This window comes from Podarcis vaucheri, assembly GCF_965113315.1.
Source record: "Podarcis vaucheri genome assembly, chromosome: 7".
Lineage (NCBI taxonomy): Eukaryota > Metazoa > Chordata > Lepidosauria > Squamata > Lacertidae > Podarcis > Podarcis vaucheri.
In genome coordinates, this window is record NC_138765.1 from 97,970,790 (window position 1) to 97,993,909 (window position 23,120).

The 23,120-nt window shown below is 50.3% G+C and overlaps 3 protein-coding genes across 3 annotated transcripts in view; all 3 read right to left on the reverse strand.

The window, feature by feature from the left end:
- The window catches only part of LOC309538095 (uncharacterized protein), a 60,663-nt gene extending 46,743 nt beyond the window's left edge, over positions 1-13,920 (reverse strand). The window contains exons 1-6 of the mRNA XM_082233354.1: positions 13,728-13,920; positions 12,454-12,595; positions 9,822-9,940; positions 9,559-9,708; positions 9,006-9,148; positions 8,738-8,852 (exon numbers count right to left, since the gene is read on the reverse strand). Of these exons, the coding sequence (XP_082089480.1) occupies positions 8,738-8,852; positions 9,006-9,148; positions 9,559-9,585 (285 nt within the window). The 5' untranslated portion in view covers positions 9,586-9,708; positions 9,822-9,940; positions 12,454-12,595; positions 13,728-13,920. The remainder of the gene's footprint in view (positions 1-8,737; positions 8,853-9,005; positions 9,149-9,558; positions 9,709-9,821; positions 9,941-12,453; positions 12,596-13,727) is intronic.
- LOC309538097 (uncharacterized protein) lies at positions 5,339-7,254 on the reverse strand. Its single transcript, XM_082233356.1, has 7 exons — positions 7,078-7,254; positions 6,642-6,800; positions 6,429-6,533; positions 6,206-6,311; positions 5,892-5,954; positions 5,463-5,645; positions 5,339-5,373 (listed from the first exon to the last, which is right to left on the reverse strand). The coding sequence occupies exons 1-7, from the start codon at positions 7,111-7,113 to the stop codon at positions 5,360-5,362; spliced, it is 666 nt and encodes a 221-aa protein (XP_082089482.1). The 5' UTR covers positions 7,114-7,254; the 3' UTR covers positions 5,339-5,359.
- LOC309537615 (uncharacterized protein) lies at positions 7,235-8,421 on the reverse strand (the record flags this gene model as incomplete). Its single annotated transcript, XM_082232508.1, has 4 exons — positions 8,181-8,421; positions 7,933-8,047; positions 7,359-7,554; positions 7,235-7,242 (listed from the first exon to the last, which is right to left on the reverse strand). The coding sequence occupies exons 1-4, from the start codon at positions 8,186-8,188 to the stop codon at positions 7,235-7,237; spliced, it is 327 nt and encodes a 108-aa protein (XP_082088634.1). The 5' UTR covers positions 8,189-8,421.
- Positions 13,921-23,120: the final 9,200 nt, after the last annotated feature.

Genomic DNA, 23,120 nt, shown 5'->3' on the forward strand with positions numbered 1-23,120 from the left:
ACAGAGGGATGCTAACAAGAACAGCAACATTTGGCAAGTCCAAGTCTGAAGAAGACATTTCTTGGGAGCAAATGCTTTTCAGCCCTAATTTCCTTGCCCCCTCTGCCTGCCTCCTCCTCTTTCATGGATTGCTCACCAGCCTCGCAAGACAGCACATTTATTCACTAGGAATCTTGGCAGGGAGACAAAAATGCTTTTCCCATGGGAGACCAGCTGATAAGACTCGGTGCTGCGGTGTTTTGTTCTGGCTTGATTCCTTCTCTCACTTCCCCAGTGATGCATGCATGAGTGGTCCTGGGATGAGAGGAGGAAATGTAGGCCACAGGCACTGGTATCTCTCCCATCAGCTCAGCTGAGAAGACTGAACAAAGGAGGCTCCCATAAACCTGTCTTGTCCCGAAACATTGTCTCTGCCTGATGCTGAGGGCATGGGGTGCGGATGCGGGGTATACACTTTACTGGAGCCCCAAATACTGGGCCGGGGGGGGGGGAGGAGGTGGGGAAGCAAATGAATCTAAACTGGAGATCAAAGCATCCCAGAGCAGGCGATCTGTCCCTGTGGATCTTGCTGCTTCCCATTGCTGCATTAAAAGGCTCTCCCTACACCAGGGGTCTGCAACCCGCGGCTCCGGAGCCACATGTGGCTCTTTTACACCTTTGCCGCGGCTCCGTGGTGGATACTAGCGAGGGGAGGAGGCGCATTGTGCACCCTGACACTCCCTACTGTGGCGGGCGCTGTACTGGCTGTGACATCACATGGGGGCGGTGCATGCGTTAGTCCCGACGTCACCTTCCCGCCCGCTGTCAGATCGCAGCTCTGGAGATATATTTGTTTTAAATGTTGCAATGGTTTTGCGGCTCCTAGGTTTTTTTTCCTTCGGAAACGGGTCCAAGTGGCTCTTTTTGTCTTAAAGGTTGCAGACCCCTGCAAAAGAGGTAGCTGATGGAAACGTAAACAAAATAGAATCTCTGACAAAAAGAATTTCACAAATGAACGATAGACAGCACAGAAGGAATTTAAAATTCTCTGGGATTTCTGAAGATATTGGGAATAAGGACCTGGAAAAAGAGATGTTACAATGGCTCAAAGAACAAGGAATTGAAATTGAGCAGAATGAAATTGAGAGAGTGCACCGGGTGTTCACATCATGAGGAGGCTCTGGACTTCCCAGGGCTGTAATTATGGCATTCACAAGAGAGAAGGTAAGAGATCAAATTTATAAATCACTCCGGCAGAAAGCAGACCTGCAGTTTAAACAGCGAAAGGTCATAGTGAGACAAGACTTTTCTCAGGAAATGCTTCAAGACCGGAAACGTATGCAGCAGTTGGCACAAGCTCTCTACAATAATAAAATCCCCTTTACCTGGGTCTACCCTGCTACCCTGTTGTTTTTTTAAAGACGGCAGGAAATATTCTGCTAAGAACCCTGGTGAAGCAAAAAAAAATGCTAGCTGATTTAGGAGTTGGAATACAAGGACAGATTGAGCAAGAACTCTCAAGTTCGGAAGAATTACAGGTAGACCAACAGGGAGAGTCGAGTGAAGAATCTCCAGAATCTCCAGTGCAGAGACAAGAGAATAAAAGAAGACGGAAGTTGAGAGGGGAAGGAAACAGCAAGAAATAATATATACTAGAGACATCTAAAATGGGCTTTTGTAAATATATATATGTTGCTTTTTTCTGATATAAACTTTCCAAGAGCAAAGGGAGAGGAGTGTGGGTCTCCAAGATACCATGAGACAGCGATCATGGAGATCCCTAACTGAGTCTCAGGGGGGAAGGGAGAGAGGGGTTGAATGGGCCAGCATTGAAAATATAATATATATGTACACAGAGGGATTCAAAAAATAAACAGTAGCTCGGATAATGGATAGATCTTTAAAGGTTTTATCTTTAAATGCTAACGGACCAGCCTCAAACACCAAACGCTACAGGGTACTGACACTGGCAAAGAAAATGAAAGTGGATGATATACTATGCCTTCAGGAGACTCATAGACCCAAAGCAAACAATAGACCTTTGTCACGCTCTTAGCAATGGGACCTAATAGCAGAATCGAAAGCGACAAACAAGGCTAGAGGGGTCGCTATACTATGTAATGCAAATCTTAGGCCGGAGGTTCTGAGCCCGAAAAAGGATAATGATGGTAGATTTATATTCTTAAAAATTAAAGTGTCACAAAAAATTTTATAATAGCGAATATATACAGGCCTAACACAAGACAGAAAAAATTTGAAAAGAAAACGTTGAATAGACTGCAGCTTTATGCTGAAGGGGAAGTTATCGTTACAGCAGACTTTAATGGGAATATAAAGAACGCTAGTACTTTCAGATTATCTAAATGGGGATTAAAGGATGTTTTTGAGAGGGGAAACCCCAGTACCAAACCTACCTTCTTCTCCAACAGACATAAGACTTTCTCTTATATTGACTACGTGCTAATTAAAGAAGGGAATGGAATCAGTGTTAGAACGGCAAAGACTATGGGAATATGGATTTCAGACCATGCTTCACTATTTGTGGAGATGGGACTGGAAGAGGATGGACAAAGTAGGAGATGGTGCTACAAAAACCTAATAATGACAAAAGAGATTGACAGGAAATATATTAGAAAACAAATAGGTTGGTATTTTAAAGAAAACAATGGTTCAGCCAAGATCCCAGTAGTATGGGACGCTTTCAAAGCTGTTATAAGAGGACATTGTATACTGAAAGAGATTGCGATTAAGAAGGATTGGTACTCGGGGAGACAGGAAAAAAATTAAAGAGATTGAAATCTTGCAACAACAGCAACAGGTTAAATTTCTAAAGAGGAGACAGGAGTAGTTAAGAAAGTTAAATCAGGAATTGGATGAGCTTGATATAGTTGCGGTGTGGAAGAGAGATAATATGATCAAAAATGATTTTCAGAGAACCTCAGTAGGATCATATAAGAGACTGGCAAACTATTTAAAGAAAAGAAGGGATAAACCAAGAGTGAAGGCCATTAAGACCAGAAGGAAAATACTTACACAAAGCTCTAGAGAAATAAGGAAAGAATTTGCAGAATTCTATCAATATTTATATAAAGAAGAAAATAAAAATATAAGTAGAGAAAGTTTAGGGTTTAAAATCGAAGAAAGTGATAGATTAAGACTGAAGGAGGAAATTTCTCTGGAAGAAATAGAGAATGTAGTTAAATCATTTAAAAGTAAGAAATCCTCAGGATTAGATGGAATTACGGCAGACTTTTATAAAGAGACAATTGATATCCTGGGCTCAGAACTGAAAAAAGTATTTAATAATATCTTAGAAGGGGGGAAAGCCCCAGACACTTGGAAACTAGCGGAAATAGTAGTGATTGAAAAACCACAAAAGGACCCTACAGCGGTGGGGTCATACAGACCAATTAGCCTACTAAATCAAGACTATAAGATATTTACAAAGATCCTAGCAAGGCGACTGGAAAAGGTACTACCTAAAATAATTAAGGAAGATCAATATGGATTTGTTAAGGGAAGATACATAGGCCATCCTATAAGAAATGTGTTTTAATAAATACATTAGAATCATAGAATCATAGAATCATAGAGTTGGAAGAGACCACAAGGGCCATCGAGTCCAACCCCCTGCCAAGCAGGAAACACCATCAGAGCACTCCTGACATATGGTTGTCAAGCCTCTGCTTAAAGACCTCCAAAGTAGGAGACTCCACCACACTCCTTGGCAGCAAATTCCACTGTCGAACAGCTCTTACTGTCAGGAAGTTCTTCCTAATGTTTAGGTGGAATCTTCTTTCTTGTAGTTTGGATCCATTGCTCCGTGTCCGCTTCTCCGGAGCAGCAGAAAACAACCTTTCTCCCTCCTCTATGTGACATCCTTTTATATATTTGAACATGGCTATCATATCACCCCTTAACCTCCTCTTCTCCAGGCTAAACATGCCCAGCTCCCTTAGCCGTTCCTCATAAGGCATCGTTTCCAGGCCTTTGACCATTTTGGTTGCCCTCCTCTGGACACGTTCCAGTTTGTCAGTGTCCTTCTTGAATTGTGGTGCCCAGAACTGGACACAGTACTCCAGGTGTGGTCTGACCAGAGCAGAATACAGTGGCACTATTACTTCCCTTGATCTAGATGCTATACTCCTATTGATGCAGCCCAGAATTGCATTGGCTTTTTTAGCTGCCGCGTCACACTGTTGGCTCATGTCAAGTTTGTGGTCAACCAAGACTCCTAGATCCTTTTCACATGTACTGCTCTCAAGCCAGGTGTCACCCATCTTGTATTTGTGCCTCTCATTTTTTTTGCCCAAGTGCAATACTTTACATTTCTCCCTGTTAAAATTCATCTTGTTTGTTTTGGCCCAGTTCTCTAATCTGTCAAGGTCGTTTTGAAGTGTGATCCTGTCCTCTGGGGTGTTCATTTTTTATTTTTTAATATTGTTTTATTATATTTATTGTTTTAATAAATACATTTGTGGTCCGAGGACCCGACCCAGGCGAAGTGAAATAAAGACACAAGGACACGTGATATAAGGTTAATGGGCTAGAAAAGGCCACAACTTTATTAGCTACAGCAATTGAAAAGGTATTGGCTTAGGCATTGGATCAAAACAAGTGGGTTATTCACCAGGGGTTCATCACCTGTTGATGCTAATCCAACTATAGGCTCCCCCCTGCTGTCACCGGGGGTCGTGCCAAGGCCTCCCGCCAAGCAGGCATCGGACGGAATACACGACCCCCAGATTCCTTTAACGGAATACCCCTAAAAATTGAAGGCATAGGCGATGGCCACACCTAGCACTTCCACACACCGCAACACATGAATCCAATGCCTAACCTACCCACCAATACCAAAGAAAAAGTTGTGACGATTGCTACGAGGTAGGCGAAAAAACCAATTAGCCTAGTGCCAAATGGAAAAACTCCTACCAGGCCCCCCAGCCAACCAGGGCGACCAACCTAAGGTCCATAGCAAGGCCAAAAAAATTAAAATATATGTTTGATGAAGAGGGGAATTTAATTACAAAAAAAAGTTTTTTTAGAAAAATTAGGAAAACAATATTGGCTGAAAGTGCAAGGACTTTATGATTTAATAAAAACGGAAAGAGCAGAGGAAACAATGAGGACAGAAATGAAAATAGATATGGTGCTGAACAAAAGACAAATGACGGAGAAAGGGATAGCAGGGATGTTATATAAACTGATGATAAACGACAAAGAAAGAATGATAAGGATAATTCAGATTAAATGGGAGCGGGAAGGTATGATCCAACCAAACACAGCGGGAAGGTATGATCCAACCAGAAACGTCCCATCCAAACAGCCCACCAGATGCCTCACTCACCTGGCATGCACAGGTGTCCACATTGCCTTGGCGCTACTCCGGATGTTCTGTCAGGAGGAGAAAGGGGCTCATTGAGAAACGTCCCATCCAAACAGCCCATCAGATGTCCCACTAGCCCCCCAGATGCCTCACTCACCTGGCATGCAGCTCAGGAAGTCCTGTGGGTAAGGTTCCCTGAGAACACAGTGGAGCAGCCTCCTCAAACAGCGCTGGACCCTGCCTTCCATCCGATGTCTATAGGCCCGCTGCATGATGTTCAGGCAGCTCCTCCCTGTCCGCCTGAGCCCTTCTTCCTCGTGCTGCTGCATCTCTTCCAGCCCTGAATGGCAAGGGAGAAAGGTTGAGCAAGGTGGAGATACACAGGAAAAGAGCCATCCATCAACAATATGAAAGCAGCCTTCAGGTGTGTTTGTGTGTGGCAGAGAGCAGTGAAGTCACATTCCAATTCTCTTTGCATGTGCATCTTGTGACACCTCTGTCTGAACATACATCTGAGAATTTGCCTTCCCCTGAAGACCTTTCTCAGCAGAAGCACCCCTCCCTGCCCTCCGTACGTCTCACTCACATGTTCCATAGGATGCCATGTCTTGATCGTGGATGAAACTGGCATCCCGGAAAGCCAGATGACCTAGAGGGGGGGGGCAAGAAAAGGGACGTCATCTCGGTGCAAAGCAAGCAGAGACAGAGGCAGCTTGGCAGGAGGACAGGTATGCTCTGCTGCGTCTAGAGGCCTCCACGCTCACGGAGCACTCAGAGCAAGATCTGGGCACAGATGGAGGTCTACCTAGCAGGTGGCCTGGGGACATGCCCAGCCTCCCTGCCATCGTTACCAAGACGTTTCTGTCCATCCCTACCAGGGAAGGACGTTGCTTGACTTACCCAGAAGCAGAGCTGCCACCCTGGAGACTGCTGGCAGCCTGTTGGCAGACAGCTTCGTCCATGACAAGGCAACACTCTGAAGGATGTCCTTGCTGAAGGTTTTGCTCTGTCGGCAAAGACAAAGGAGAAGTGGCATCAGAGAGGCTTGAGAGCATAGCAGAAGAGCCTTGCACTCCCAGAGACATCCCTGGGCAAAGCTGCCAATGAAGCAGAGGGAACTTACCAGATGCTTGGCAGCCTGGTGGAGAGCAAAGTGGAGGCTAAATTTGTTGGGACGAGCCCACCACTTGACTTCTGGGGCTAGATGGGAAAGAGCCCTCCTTGCGGCCTGCAACACAAGAAGAGAAGAGGGTTACAAATTGCAGTACATAGTCTTGGAAGCTCCTGAGAACAATCCCTCCCTCCTACTGCATAAGTCCACCTCTTTGGCCCTCACCTTGGCCACTTCGTCCTTGTCTTCGAGGTGAATGAGGACCACAACCAGTTCGTTAATGGCTTCTTCTTCTGTTGATGTTATGGGAGGCCTTTGGTCTCTCACCCGGCCTCGAAGCACGCCCAGATGTTGGATGGCTGATGCCCGGATGGAGGCTTCCTCCTGTAGGCAGAAAACATCAGAGACTGTGTTTCTCATCAGAGCAGTTTCCTTTCTCCTGCCCACTGGGGTGTTTTGAGGCTGCTCAGCCCCCTATCCTCCTCCTGGGGGAGACTGGGGGCAGAGTGACTCTCCCCCTGTGTTTTCCAGGCAGGCTTCCAAGAGAACAGCCTCCTGAAGCCAGAACATCTCCGCTGCATGCCAGTCTAAACCCCACCTTTCCTCTTCCAAAGCATTCCTTCTCCACCATGTGTGATGTCATGTTTTCCCTCATACTCACATGGGCAGCCAGACCGCAGTAAGTTGCCAACAGCATCTTCAGCCCTTTCCCTTTCAGCTTCCTGTAGAAGTTGGCTTGGTCTAGCAGCTCTATCAACTCTGGGAGGACATCGGCTTTTGCATCATGGAGGGAAACCAGCAGCAAGACTCGCAGATGCTTAGGATCCTAAACAAAACAGAATCTTTTCAAAGGTCTGAAATGCCTCACGCCTTTTAGCACAGGCTCTTCAGTATTGTGCCAGCAAAAGAGTGCTGGGCCATGATTAGAATCGAGATCTGCACCCCCCTCCCTCCCTCCCTCCCTCCCTCCCTCCCTCCCTCCCTCCCTCTGAGCATCACTTGCCATGCCAGAGTCCAGAAGCAGGGATATCCCTCTGATGCTGAGCTTCCGGACTTGCAGATAGTCATGTTCCAGCCAGTTGAGGAGCCACTCCAGTGTATCCTCATAGGGACAGACCTCCAGACGGCAGCGGAGCAGCTAAAGAGGCCCAAAGAGGAAGAAACCCTTCAGTGAGGAGAGGCTGAGGCACGTTCTCCTTTTACCCACCATTTGCAATTCTGCACAGAGCAAACCTACTGAAGTGAATGGACCAAAGTTTGCCATGTACATCAAATCCAATGGGTCTACTCTGAGGAGCACTAAAACAGGCAACAGTCCTTAGGCTCAAAGTAGCCTTGACATAACCCACAGAATTTGGAAGGTAAAGGCAACTGCAAGGTCCAAATTCTGATGAAGGCTGGTTGCGGAACCAAGGACACAAAGGGAGCTAAAGAAGACAAAGTCCAACACTCGACCGAAACCAAGCCAGAGCCTCCTTGCTGCCCCCATTTCCTCCTGCACCTCAGTCCCCCTCACCTCGATGTAGATAGCTGCCGCGACTTGTGGGATCTCGTCAGAATCCTCGTCCTCGAGAGCAGCGATGATATTTTCCACCATGGGAGGGATCAAGCGGCGTTGCTTTCCGATAACTCTGAAATGGAGAAGCAGATCTTGGTAAGGAAGGGAAAGACACCGCAGGAAGCAAACAGGGACACAGTCCAACCCCGTGCCTTCAGCTCCGTTTGCCAGGCCATTGGGGAAGGTCACCGTGTTCTTCCTCTTACCTCAGCATGGCAGACAAGCCCTGGCTGAAAGTCTCCCGGCAGAAAAGTTGGTCGACGATGGCCGTCTCTACTTCCTCTCCAGTGGTGCCCAGAAGGAGGCGCAGAACTCCCTTAGCCCCTCTGGAACCAAAGCAAGGCCAGGATCACCAGGAGGGTCATTGCCACACACTCCAATTCCTTCCCCTTCCTTCCTCCCTAGCAGCCGCCTGAAGGAGAGCCTCCCTTGGAAAACCAAGCTGGAATGAACCCCCCCCCCCCGAGGCTGAAGGGGTAAGGACTCCATTGGTCTCTTTGGAACACACTACTCACCCGAGGAATTCCTGCTTGTAATGGAAGTTGAAAACCATCCCCAGGAGAGCGATCAGCAGCTGTGGGAAGTTCCAGTACACAGCTGCCTTGTATTTCTCCATCCTGAGGATGGCGTGCAACAGGCTGGTGAGATGTTGCTGGAAGAGAGAGAGGTGCAAGTCACTTTCCCTGCTTTTCTGCAGAATACGGGAACCCCTAGATATTACCCTGGGAAGAAGGAAGCCAGAAGGCAGGTGGTTGGTCCTTACCACTTGGGTGGCAGATTTCGCCGAGAGGCTTCGGGAAATCTGCTTGGCCATGAGATAGATCAGTTCTTTTGGGTGGGCCGTTGCTAAAACCTTCTTCCAAACTCTCTCGCAGTCTCTGTGAATGCAAAAACAAAAGCAATGGTCAGATTCAAGTCTTCTGCTTGCTGCCATGCTCCAGAGAGAGGAAATGGCATCAAGGGCTTTCTGAGCAAGCCCTGCAGCTTGCCAACCTTCCCCTTAGCCCAGTACAACCTGGAGGGCTCCATACCTGAAGGGAAACTGGGGGAGATATTTCACCACTTTCGCCAGGTGCTGGTGTGACAGGATGGACAAAGCGAAGATGGCCATGTCTCTGCCTTGCACTGTAGGCCCCTGGCTGATCTTATAAAAGGCCTCCAGGAACACCTCCACCTGTCAGAGAAAAGGAGAGAGTTGCTTGGAGAGTAGAAGGAAGCGGGGCTGTCTGCAGGCGGATCCCTCCATCCCTCATTGAAAGAGGGACCCTTGACCTGTGCCACACAGCCTCTTCCTTCCTAGGTACCACTCAGGGTCCTGGGGAGTGTTGGACCCAGGCAGCTCCAGGGCGCCAGTTCCCCTCTCCATTGTGGGCCAAGAGAAGAAGCTTGCCAGTCTGCTCCCAGAAGGAGGAGGGTTCCCCCTCCCTGAATCCATGTTTCTCAGGACCCTTGGCTGAGGTTCTTGTCCTGACGTTGCCAGGCCCCTCTCAACCAACATGTGTCCTGGCCACCCAATGGCAGGAGGTTGCCTCCCCTACACCAAACAGAGAATCTTATTCTCTCCTACCTTTGCAGACGCCTTACCTCCACTTTTGGGCCGCCAAACTGCATGATGAATTCTTGCAGCAGGTGGGAGATGTCCGATCGGTTGAAACTGCACACGACCGCCAGGTCTCTGGCCAGGAAGCACACGGCCTCCAAGAGCTGTTCCGCAGGGAGAAAGGCGCCAAAGACCTGAAGCGAGAGAGGCAGGTCAGAGATGCCCACAGGGCAGGGCTGGGGAGCAGAAAGCCCAGGTGCTGCCTCTGCAGAACCCAGAACATGTGGCTTGAGAGACAGCGACTTACCGTGGCCAGAGAGCGACAATTATCCACGAAGAGTTCAGGAACCGGTCCTCCGGTGGATTTGAGGACGTCCTCAGCTCTGGTGATGAGTCTTTGGTGCCATATACTTCGTATCAGTGTCTCTGCAAAGGAAAGCCAAAGGGTTAGTTTGGGTCTTGCTCACCCCCACCCCATGCTGCGATGCAGTGGCGTAGCATGGGGGGTGCCAGGGGTGCCAGCCGCACCGGGCGCAACATCTGCGGGGGGCGTGAGTCCAGAGGGAAGGGACAAGTTACTTCCTCCACCGGGCTCCCCGCCGCCGCCACTGCCAGCCTTACGCCCTAGCGCACGCGCGCCCCCCGCCGCCACTGCAGCTGCGCTCCACTCACTGCTCGCAGGAGGAGCAGCCGCTGCAGCAGCGCCGACGCCGCCACCGACGCCTGGCCGGGCACGTGCAGCCTCCGCACCCCGACGCCGACGCCATCCCCTTCCCCCTTTTTTCCAGAGCTGGGTGAGGGGGAGGTTTTAAAAGGGGGTCTTGCATTGGCGATCCTGCAGCACTTTGGGCCGCACGACGCGAGCGCGCAGCACGGATCAGCCACGACCCCACCCCGTGCATTTCCCGGGGAAAAGTGCTCCGCGTGGGAGGCGCGTTTCCCCTTCATTCCCTCTCGTGCAAATCCTCCTTGGGTTCCCTCCCCCGTCTTTCCTCTCCCTACCTCACCAAAGCCTCACCTCCTCGACTCGGCGCTTCCTCTTGCCACTGCAGGAACATTTCCCTCCGCGGAACGTTTCCCTCCTGCTTCCCTGGGAAACAGAGCCCGGCCGGGTCAGTTGTCCAGCGGAGGACCAGTTCCCCCCTCCCTCCCCCCTCTCTCTCTGCAACCCTTGCGCCCCCCCCCCGCGTACTACTTGCAATGCAACTTCCGTGCTCCATGCGCTTTCATAGAATCTGTCGAGCTGGAAGGGAGCCGAGGGTCATCTAGTTCCACCCACTGCAATGCAGTAATACGCCGCTGCCCCGCTACAAGGGATCGAACCTGCAACCTTGGCCTTATCAGCGCCGTGCTCTTAAACTGAGCCATCCGGGCTCCCCTTTCCCCCACCTTCTTGCGTGCCTGAACCTGTCCGCGTTTTGCATTCTAACACTTGCAAGCTCCATCCTCCAGCAGTTCCCTGACGCCGGCTGCGCTTCCTTTCAGGCCAATACTTGGCAGCCATAAACTCGCACCGTGTCCAATATTCTATAAAAGCATTAATCGGAATACCTTCCAACATTTCATCAAAGAAAATTGAGACACCCTATTCCATAATAATAATAATAATAGTAATAATTTTATTATTTATACCCTTCCCATCTGACTGGGCTGCCCCAGTCACCTTGGATAAAAATATAATAAAACATGAAACATTTTAAAAAACTTCCCTTCAGATGACTTCTGAAGTTGTAGAGTTACTTATCTCCTTGGCTTGGGGGTGTCTAATAAAAATAAAAATAAATTATTTATACCCTGCCCATCTGGCTGGGCTTCCCCAGCCACTCTGGGCGGCTTCCAAAAAAATATTAATACGTCAAACATTAAAAGCTTCCCTAAACAGGGCTGCCTTCGGATGTCTTCTAAAAGTCTGGTAGTTGTTCTTCTCTTTGACATCTGGTGGGAGGGCGTTCCACAGGGCAGGTGCCACTACTGAGAAGGCCCTCTGCCTGGTTCCCTGTAACTTGGCTTCTCGCAGGGAGGGAACCGCCAGAAGGCCCTCGGCGCTGGACCTCAGTGTCCGGGCAGAATGATGGGGGTGGAGACGCTCCTTCAGGTCTACTGGGCCGAGGCCGTTTAGGGCTTTAAAGGTCAACACCAACACTTTGAATTGTGCTCAGAAACGTACAGGGAGCCAATGTAGGTCTTTCAATGTAACTTCATACATTATTGTTGTTGTTGTTGTTGTTGTTGTTTAGTCATTTAGTTGTATCTGACTCTTCGTGACCCCCTGGACCAGAGCACGCCAGGCACTCCTGTCTTCCACTGCTTCCTGCAGTTTGGTCAGACTCATGTTTGTGGCTTCCCCTCCCCATCCAGCTTGGTTTCCCTAGCCACTCGGAAACCCGAACCCTATGGAAATAGGGATGTCAAGGTTGCAGGTTCAATCCCCGCACGGGACAGCTGCGTGGTCCTGCATCTTTCCTCAGGGCCTGCAAGACAGAGCTGTTCCACCTGGCCTTGGTTTGGACTCAGTGGGACCCTTATGTCTTCCCTCCCCTTACAGTTTTGATTTGTGGGCTACTTTTAAAATGAGGCTGCTTTTCAAATTGCATTTTAACCTGTATTTTAAATTGGTCCCTCCCCCCATTATGTTTCTATTGTAATTTTACCGGTGTTAGCCGCCCTGAGCCCGGCTCTGGCTGGGGAGGACGGGGTATAAATAAAATGTATCATCATAATCATCACCACCACAGGGGGTAGGACTAGATGACCATCAGGTCCCTTCCGACTCTACGATTCTATGATTCTATAAAGTCAAGTGTTACCGGACAAATCCGAGGGCGCGCTCGCACTCGAGTGCTAAAATCCACGGGTTAGGGGGCGCAAATTACTTGCCTTGCCCCGGGTGCTGACAACCCACGCTACGCCACTGCTGGGATGCATTCTTCCAGTCTTACCTTCGTTGCGCCGCAGGATGGGTAGAAGATGGCAGAGAGCCTCTGCTGCCCACTGCCTGCACTCCGGGTCTTCATCCAGTGCACAAAGACAGGTAATAGCCACCAGCTGGCCAAGGGAGGATGCAGGAAGCGCTACCGATGGCTGAGAAGAAACGCAGAGAAGGGACTGATAAGAGAAGCAACCCATCACCATTTTCCCTATAACATTTTTATTAAATCTTCCAAACATTCCAAAACATTTAGCATCCTATACAGAAAAAATGCTGTGATCACCAATAGTCAGCATGGATTTCTGAAAAATAAGTCATGTCAGACTAACCTGATCTCGTTTTTTGACAGAATTACAAGCCTGGTAGATGAAGGGAACGCAGTGGATGTAGCCTACCTTGATTTCAGCAAGGCATTTAACAAGGTGCCCCATGATATTCTTGTAAAGAAGCTGGTAAAATGCGGTCTTAACTATGCTACCACTCAGTGGATTTGTAACTGGCTGACTGACCGAACCCAAAGGGTGCTCATCAATGGTTCCTCTTCATCCTGGAGAAGAGTGACTAGTGGGGTGCCACAGGGTTCTGTCTTGGGCCTGGTCTTATTCAACATCTTTATCAACGACTTGGATGATGAACTCAAGGGCATCCTGATCAAATTTGCAGATGACACCAAACTGGGTACCTTGACCCTCAGGATAATCCTCCTGGGGTTACGAGGTTCACGGAGCCTTCGTGAGCCCTCTAGACCTCCGTGTTGCTCGAGACTCCCACGAAGGGCAGGCTCGCTCTCCTTCCTGTGGCTGCGGCGTTCCAGAAGTCTCCCTTTTGACTTTTTTGTATGTGGGGGGTGGGGTAGATGTTTGGTTGGGCTTGGGAATTTGTTTGATTTTGATGGATTTGTAATTTTTACAGTTTTTTGTTTGTATTGTTTTATTTCCTGGGGTTTTTTGTTTTGTTTTGTTTTTGTTTTAAGATTTTATTTTGATCTTAAGGGGAGGGGTCAGGGCTGCCGGGGAGTGGGTCCCAGCCAACAAAATGGCTGGGGCATGTTCCACAGGGGGGGATGCACTGGTCCAGTATATCTGAAGGAGCGTCTCCACCCCCATCGTTCTACCTGGACACTGAGGTCCAGCACCGAGGGCCTTCTGGCGGTTCCCTCACTGCGAGAAGCCAAGTTACAGGGAACCAGGCAGAGGGCCTTCTCGGTAGTGGCGCCCTCCCTGTGGAACGCCCTCCCGCCAGATGTCAAAGAGAACAACAAAAACTACCAGACTTTTAACTCACATATTCCTGGATCTTCTGCAGGAAGGCGGAAAGATCTCGGAGCACCTTCCTTCGGATCCTCCCATTCTTCAAGCTTGTGACCACATCCACAAGTCTGTCCTTCAGCTGGTCCTCGTTGTCGCTTTCAGGAGGAAGATCAGCTGGAGAAGCTGTGCTTGGGATGCTGAGGGGAGACAGGAGTAGCACTTTTGTCAAAAGGATTTATTGACTCCCATCCTTCAAAGACCCCAAGCACCACCACCACCATAGAAATAATGGACGGGGTGTTTTTTTAAAAAAGCAATAGATTATGGGGGAGGGGATTAGCGCAGGATTACCTGGGAGGATGATCCTCCCCATCTTCCAGACTGATTTCCGATATCTGTTCTTCCTCAAAATCAACTCCCTGTCCATGAGAAAAGAGAAAAAGAGAAACAGGAACGTCAGAATGTGAAGAATGGATCAGACCCATTCATGTTTTTGTGTTCATCAGGAAAGCCACGACGAGGTAGGTTGGGAAACAAACTGAAAATCTCTGGCCTCCATTTCCTTAGAGACCTTATTCATCCTTCTATTCATTTAGAGCATTTGTACCCCTCTCTGAAGCCAAAAAGGCTCCAAGAGAGCCTTCCATAAAATCAAATACAAGAAAGTCCCTAATGCCTAGGCAGCCCTACGGGAGGTCCGGCAGGGATGTCTAGGCTGCGGATAGCAGCCTGCCACCCGGCGGGCGGGGCGCCCTGAAGCAGAGCACCCCTTGCGCCGGGCAGACATCAGCAGGGTGGGGAGCCCTGCAGGAGTTCCCCACAAGGCTCCCCAGGCTGCGGAATCGCTGGGGTTCAGACCAGAATCGCTGCAAAGAGGCCTTCTGGTATTAGGGGTGCGTCAGCAGGCAGCCTCCCCCAAACCTGTGTCCTCCAGATGTTTTGGAGCGCAATTCCTGCCAGCCTCATGCAACAGCTGGTTGGGGAAGGGTGGTCCAGGGCAGAGCATCACACAAAAATAGCATATGCTAATGGCTATGTGGATATTTTAAGTTGTTGCTTTAATTTAAATAGAGCTGCAATACTGTAGCAGGGAAGGTTGTGGCTATGGATGAAAGAACTGTCTATGTCATTCTTCTCATTTTTCCAAAATTAAATTCAGCTCTTCCACATTTCTGAAGCAAGTTGCTATTTTTTGTAATTTTAAAAATCCATGAAAATTCTTCAGCATTGCTGTATGGATTTCTGAGTCCCATAGTTTAACTACGTGCTGCACAAAGAACTCCTCTCCTTTGTCTGTCCCAAATCTTCCGACATTCAGCTCCTTTCCTACTATTAGGAGGGCGGGAACTTGCTACTCTCTTATATACCAGACTTTCCATGAGTTCCAGCGTTATGAGAGTTGGGGAGAAACGTTCCTCTACCCACTTTGCGCAAGCAACGTCTTTTGCTTGTATGCTGTTTTCAGAAATATACGGTACTACACCCAATTGCTGACACAGCTTGATTAGCACAACTCAGCAGCACCTGTCATGTTTCACAGCTGTAAGACTGGGTCTCGTTACTTGCCCTGGCCCTTAAAGACATACACAACTTGTCAAGCAATAAGGAACCTTCACATTTTAAAGTGACCATTCAACAGTTTTATCCTATGCCTGTTTCTTTGTCCTCATTTGCTCTAACAATTATCGGTATTTTTTTTTTAAAAAAATCCTCACTGCTACTTTATTTACGGTATATGCTCTTTCTTTCTTTTTTTTTTATCCTGGCCTGTGACCATAATAAAGTTCATACAAGTAGGTCCCAGGCAGTGGCGTAGCGTGGGTTGTCAGCACCCGGGGCAAGGCAAGTAATTTGCGCCCGCTAACCAGTGGATTTGCGCCCCTAACCCTAACCCCAGATGTTGTGCCCGGTGTGGCCGGGCCCCCCCTGCACCCCCCACGCTACGCCACTGCTTTCACCCCTCGAGCTGTTGGTAGAGCCGGGACTAAGAGGCCATCCAAACACCCCAAATCCCATTCACCCACGCAGGACGACGAGCCAGAGTGGGCCCCTCCACCTATAAACTCCCCTCCTAGTGATCTGCAGCGAAGAGGCTTGTAAACCCTTCAATGGAGTCCCGAAACCCCTCAATGAAACATCAGGATTTCTCAAAGAACCATCGCTGACCAATGGGCATCGTCCAAGGTGAGAGGCAGCCAATCCGAAGTCAGGAAGCAGCAGCCCCGTGTCTGGAGCGCGCGATCCGCCAGGAGAGCGCAAGAAACCGAGAGCAGAAAGAGGGGAAGAAGCGCGCTGCAAAATGTAGCAACAGCGGATACAATGCATCCTCCTGTTTCCTTGTTTCTTGCAAGACAGAAACAGAGGAGGGCGATCCAGGGCTCCCCTCCCTCCCCCCTCCCTCAAGCAAAAGGTCCTTTGCCCTTAGGGGGAATCCAGCTTCGCCCCAGGAGGCAGCCCATACCCCAGACAGTAATCCGGATCCTGCCAGAGGAGAAGCGCAGGAAAGCCTCGCGACTGAGAGGAGGCCGGCCTCCGGCGCGGGTGGGGGGGCCCCGTCGGGGCGGGTGGGCGGTCTTGGCGCGCAGGCACTAGAGCGCCTCCAATGGCGCGTTTGGCGGGCTGCGCGCATCCAGACAGCGACCCGAGCCTGGGCGGCGTGGCGCTTGGTGCCGGAGCCTCCGCCGGCAGCGCCCTGTCGGGAGACCCGGCCGGAAGGAGCCTCGAGCCGGCTGTCGGACGCGGTTGAAGCAGCCAGGGCGGCATGGCAGGCGGCGGCGGCTCCTCGGCGACTCCACGCGGCCAGCCCAGCGCGCTGGCCGAGCCCCGCAGGCGAACGCTGCCCGTCGGTGAGGAGGGGCTGCCTGGCGCGCCCTCCGTGGCCCTGACGCGCGAGGACCGCGGCCAGCGCTGAGAGCCGCTGCCAGCTACAGCCTGCGCCCGAGGCTCTTCGGCGACTCCGGAGGCAGCGAGCGCGCCCCCCCCCCCCAGAAGTTGCGCCCGGTGCGGCTGGCACCCCTGGCACCCCCCACGCTACGCCACTGGTCCCAGGGTTAGGTCCCCTGGCCATGGCAACCTACACTTTCGTGGCTAGGTCTTTGCCACGCCATCCTCTCCTGTTTCCTGCTTGGCAGGGGTTAGGACTCGATGGCCCTTGTGGTCTCTGCCAACTCTTCTAGGATTCTAGGATTCTCCTGTAGTGTCAGAGCGAAGGCTACTACACGCCACCTCTGCCAACGTCCAACACCGTTTGAGAAAACTCCAGCGGTCCCAAGCTCCGTTGCTAGGCAACGCCAGCTGAGAGCATGGAATCCCCGGGCTCAGTGCCAAGGTTCTAGGACAGAGGTCGGCAGCCCGCGGCTCCGGAGCCGCATGCGGCTCTTTTGCACCTTTGCTGCGGCTCTGCAGATCCTCGGGGACCCTGAGCAGAAAAAGCAGAAGCGCCAGAAAGAGGAGGGGGATGGAGCTGGGCAGCCGAGCCGGGCAAAGCAAGGCAGCGGCGGCGGCAGCGGAGCTCGAGAGGCGGCGGCTGCTGGGATGAAGGAGGAGGCGGCGGCGGCAGCCAGAGAAGGGCTGCTGCTGCTGCTGCTGCTGCTTCTGCCGCCGGAGGGAAGTTCTGCCAGGCGGCTTCATGGCTCATAGCTTCCCCCGCCCGCCCAGGCCACGCTCTCCTCAGCCCCGCGCGCGAGGCACCTGAGGCGAGGGGGAGAGAGAGCGCGCGCTCGAGATGGCGGGGCGGTATGTGTGTGTGTGTGTGTGTGTGTGTGTGTGCAGAGGCGTAGCGTGGGGGGTGCCGGCCGCACCGGGCGCAACATTTGGGGGGGCGCGTTTGGCCGCCCCCCCCCCCAGGAAGCGGGAACCTCTCCAAGGCGGGAGAGACCTTCCCCCCGCGCCAGCCTTCGGATGGCTGTCCTGAAGACTTGTGGTGGGAGCAGTGGCGTAGCCACTGCCGTTTGGAGAAGGGGCAATGCTCGGATCGGTTCCCTCCAGCCCTGATCTGGGCCCGGAAACGCTGCGACGGCAGATGCCTCCTTGAAATCAGCAGCAGCCCCGGCCCGATTCCCTTCTCCGCGCCCGGGCGTCATTCCCCCGTGCCGCCCGCCCCCCGGCAGGGAAAGTTGTGGCGTGATAATGGGGATCACTATGAAAACCTCTCCCCGCGCCGACGGCTGCCGGCCTCGCAGCACTTGCTGGCCCGCGGCTGCTCTTCTGGGCAGCACGATTTGCTTCCGATCGGGTTCCCTGTAAAACCCCAAGGCGGATCCAGTGGATCGGCGCCTAAGTCTGCAGCGCCGACTCGCCCCGTCGGTTCCTTGGAGCCGCGACTCCGCCCCATCACCCAGTCCAAGGATTCAAGGCTTTTTTTTTTGGCGCTGGAGGCAGCGTCCTTTGCTCCCCCGCCGTCTCCTAGCAACCCAAATTGCACCTGCCGTGAAATCTTCTCGTCCGAGATCAGGTGTTCCTGGAAGCTGCTTTCTGCATCCATCCCGTGAGTAACGATGCTGGCACGTGTGAAGGATAAAGAAGGCTCCTAGCGCAGGCTTCCAGACGGGGTGGGAGGGTTCACACTGTCGCCTATGTAACCAGGGTGAGGCTCCCCCTCAAGTAAATAAAAATAACTGAAATTGTAGAAATATTGTGACAGATTTTACTGAGCACTTGTAAAGGTAAAGATAAAGGGACCCCTGACCATTAGGTCCAGTCGTGGCCGACTCTGGGGTTGCGGCGCTCATCTCGCTTTATTGGCCGAGGGAGCGGGTGTATAGCTTCCGGGTCATGTGGTCAGCATGACTAAGCCGCTTCCGGCGAACCAGAGCAGCGCACAGAAACGCCGTTTACCTTCCCGCCAGAACGGTACCTATTTATCTACTTGCACTCTGATGTGCTTTCGAACTGCTAGGTTGGCAGGAGCAGGGACCGAGCAACGGGAGCTCACCCCATCATGGGGATTCGAACTGCTGACCTTCTGATCGGCAAGTCCTAGGCTCCGTGGTTTAACCCACAGCGCCACCAGCGTCCCCTGCTGAGCACTTGAGGTCAACAGAAATTTAAAACAACTGTGATTGAGACATTTCATTCCCAAACTGCTAGACCAGTGGTTTTCAGCCAGTGTGCCGTGGCACCCTGGGGTGCCTTGAATGGTGGTCATGGGTGCTGCAGGCAACACTGGTCTCTGTCCCTCCCTCCTTCCTTCCCTCCTCCTCGGATGCCCTCTCCTGTCTCTGCCTCCCAAAGGCTTGCACAGCTGTTTGTTGCAGCAGCCCTGCTGGCTATAAGCTCCACAAGAGAAGGGGGCCTCTGGGAAGCCCCTCTCTTTGGGGCAGGGATGGGGGGCAGTTCAGAGACCAGGGGCGGCAGCAGTGACTGGCCAGAGGACTCCCAAGGAGAGGGGAGAGGAGAGGGAGCCGAGGGAACAAGCCACAAGGGGGGGGGGTTGAAAAAGGGTGAGAGCCTGCAGGTAAGGTGTGATCTAACTGGGCTCCTGAGCCCCACAAGCAGTGCTTTTTTTCTGTGGGGACGCAGGGATACGCATACCCTTAAACATTTTGTGAATCTTTGTACTTCTGTCCATTTACAGTGGTACCTCAGGTTAAGTACTTAATTCGTTCCAGAGGTCCGTTCTTAACCTAAAACTGTTCTTAATCTGAAGCACCACTTTAGCTAATGGGGCCTCCTGCTGCCGCCGTGCAATATCTGTTCTCATCCTGAAGCAAAGTTCTTAACCCGAGGTACTATTTCTTGGTTAGCAGAGTCTGTAACCTGAAGCGTCTGTAACCCAAGGTACCACTGTACTGTATTTATTTTCCCCAATTTGAACTATAAAATGGTGATTTTCTTGAGTCAAAATGAGACTACCCCTAAACATTTTTTTTAGGAAAAAAGAGCACTGCCCACAGGTGTGCCACAGAAATAATGTAGTTGGCTAAGGGAGCTGTGGACTCAAAAAGGTTGAAAACCTCTGTGCTAGACAGAGCCAAACAGAGGATGATGACTGGCGGTGTCACCAATTGCAGAGGGGGGGGGGCTAGGGATTCAGTTGCATAGATCCTAATTCAGATTCCACAAATAAGGTTGGTAAAGATGTAAAAAGAGTTCGCTGGATCATGCCAGAGACCCCTCTAGTCCAGTGTCTTGTTTTCACAGAGGCCAACCAGATGCAGAGCATAGCCTTTGTGGCTAGTAGTCATTGATAGCTTAATAATAATAATAATAATAATAATAATAATAATAATAATAATTTATTTGTACCCCGCCCATCTGGCCAGGTTTCCTCAACCACTCTGGGCGGCTTCCAACAAAACATTAAAATACAATAGTCCGTTAAACATTAAAAGCTTCCCTAAACAGGGCTGCCTTCAGATGTCTTCTAAAAGTTTGGTGGTAGTTGTTCTCTTTGACATCTGGTGGGAGGGCGTTCCACGGGGCGGGTACCACTACTGAGAAGGCCTCCTGCCTGGTTCCCTGTAACTTGGCTTCTCGCAGCGAGGGAACCACCAGAAGGCCCTCCATTAATTTACCTCCTGTGGGACATGTTCCATAGCTCAGTTGGGCACTGCATGAAGTACAGGACTTTTTTTACCTGTCCTGAATCTTCCGGCAGCTTCACTTGATGTCCAGGAGTTCTGGTGTTATGAGAGACGGAGGTGGGGGGAAATATCCATCCACTTTCCCTGCAAGGCATGCCTTTGTAGACGTCTATCATGCCGCCTCTTATCGGTATGTAAACTAAAACATCCAAAATGCTGCAATCTTTCCTTACAGGGGAGTTACTCCACATCCATGATAATTTTTTATTGCACTTAAAAGCAAAATAAAATTGCACATTTATTTGATATTAAAGCAAATCATAACAATACATTTCACAACGCAGAGTACTAACCACTATACGAAACAAAATCAAAAGTTGCACTAAGGCTTTGTCCAATGCCATAATACCACAGAACAAACAGCCACTCCAATTCTCATTCTGCCATCACTGTCATGTTGGCTCCAATCGGCACCCAGCTACCAATGTTGTTTACTAGACATTTTCAATCATGTCCACAGAAAACTCTGTGACGATGATGGCATTAAATTACCTTGTTCTTCTTCAATAAAAGAGAAAAAGGAGACCAAGTTGTGTCAAACTATCTTTTTACATGATAGTTTTGATTGCCCTTGTTTGTACCTTTTCCAAGTCTGCAAAATCCTGGATTTGAAACTCTTTGCCACAAACTTGCTTACCCAAAAGCAGTAAGGAAAGTGATAGGAAAATTCAGTGGGAAGTGGGATAACCAGTGGCGTAGCGTGGGGGGTGCAGGGGGGGCCGGCCGTACCGGGCGCAACATCTGGGGGTTAGGGTTAGGGGGCGCAAATCCACGGGTTAGGGGGTGCAAATCCACAGGTTAGGGGGCGCAAATTACTTGCCTTGCCCCGGGTGCTGACAACCCACGCTACGCCACTGTGTGTGTGTGTGTGTGAGAGAGAGAGAGAGAGAGAGAGAGAGAGAGGTGGCGGTGGTGCTTCAGGATCTCCGTGTCGGCGCCCGCCCGCCCGCCGCGCACTTCCCCTGGAGGCCGGGGGGAAAGAGAGCCAAAGAGAGCCACAGAGCCGGAGCGGCAGGGAGCCCGAGCAACCCACCGCCTCACCCCCCCCCCCCCAGATGCTCCAGATATGGTTTACTTGGGCTCTATGACCAATTTTGACTTGGCTTATGCATGGACTCAAGATAAATGTGTTCCACTTGTTCGTGAAATTACGTTTGAGAATGGAGAGGAATTGACAGAAGAGGGTCTTCCTTTTCTTATACTCTTTCATATGAAAGATGACACAGAAAGTCTAGAGAAGTTCCAGCAGGAAGTTGCACAGCAGTTAATAAGTGAAAAGGGTACGATAAACTTTTTACATGCTGATTGTGACAAGTTCAGACATCCACTCCTCCACATTCAGAAGACTCCAGCAGACTGTCCTGTTATTGCTATTGACAGTTTTAGGCACATGTATGTCTTCCCAGACTTCAGCGATGTGGCTACTCCAGGTAAACTCAAGCAATTTGTACTAGATTTGCACTCTGGGAAACTGCACAGGGAATTTCACCATGGCCCAGATCCAACTGATGTAGCACCTGGTCAGCCACTTCAAGACATAGTAAGCAGCCCACCTGAAAGTTCATTCCAGAAGCTGGCACCCAGTGGACATAGATACACCTTATTGCGGGAAAAAGATGAACTCTGAAAGCTCGAAACCATCTCATAAGCCTTTCAAAACAGCAGCCGTGACTCCTGTGGGGTGGAAATAGGAAACCTATATTTCCATAAATTCTCTGTATTTTTATTTTTAATCTTTTTTTTTTCTTTGCTCCCTGCGGTTTGTAAATACGTTAGTGTCATTTTGGACAGCATCTTTCCAAAATTCTTATTTCATCAAACGGTTAAGTAAAACTTTTTTTAAAATCCAAATGAAGGTGTTGACATGGCCAGCAACATGCTGTTAACTTGCACTATCCCATTAACAGGACTTCTAGGTTTCCTTTGGTGTAATCTGACCGCCTTATCCTTTACTTCCACATGAACATCATTTTGTTAATTTGTTTATTGATGGGCTATTCTGGATACTTGGGAGGGAAATAAATTACAAAAATATCTATGTATTAATTTGTATAATGCCCTCTATGCACATGGTGCTTTGCAAAAAATGGATATGAGAGGTACCATACCCCTCTTTGCTATCTGAAATAGACTCAGGGAAAAGAGAGAGAATGGGGGAAGGGGAAGAATGTGTGGTTATTTACATTTGGCTTGTTTTGCGGCTCCCAGTTTGTTTTTTTCCTTCGGAAACGGGTCCAAGTGGCTCTTTTTGTCTTAAAGGTTGCAGACCCCTGTTCTTGGGGATGCATTTATGCACATATACCCCTGTCATATTCAACATTCAAGGTGCATGTTGAGCAAAACAGTGCTATATAAGAGCTCAAACATCACTCCTACATTACCTGATGCACACATCCTGTGCTCTAGGCTGTGTGTAGATCTTCCCATCAATATGAAAGAGCTGAAGTTTTACTGAAGTTTGTCCTTTCCTTTTTGGACATTTTACATATTCTAGAATCAGAGAGCTGACAGAGACCTTACCTTAGACATCCTCCAGTCCCTTCTCCCTGTTCAGTGCAGGATGCAACTACAACATCCCTGATTGACAGTCATCCAACGTCGGCATAAACTTCCCACATAGGAGAGTTCATCTCTCCCATGAGTCAGCACCAGGGACGTGGGTGGCGCTGTGGTCTAAACCACCAAGCCACTTGGGCTTGCCGATAGGTGGTTCGAATCCCTGCGATGGAAAGTGAGCTCCCATTGATCTGTCCCAGCTCCTGCCAACCTAGCAGTTCGAAAGCACGCCAGAGCAAGTAGATAAATAGGTACCGCTGTGGCGGGAAGGTAAATGGCATTCCGTG

Coding starts and splice junctions, on each gene's coding strand:
- LOC309538097 (XM_082233356.1), bottom strand. CDS start 7,113: ATGCTGTTGGCAACTTACTGCGGTCTGGCTGCCCAT. Junction 6,801..7,077: donor ACTGCGGTCTGGCTGCCCAT/GTGAGTATGAGG, acceptor TTCTGCCTACAG/GAGGAAGCCTCCATCCGGGC. Junction 5,955..6,205: donor GGTGGCAGCTCTGCTTCTGG/GTAAGTCAAGCA, acceptor CCCCCCCTCTAG/GTCATCTGGCTTTCCGGGAT.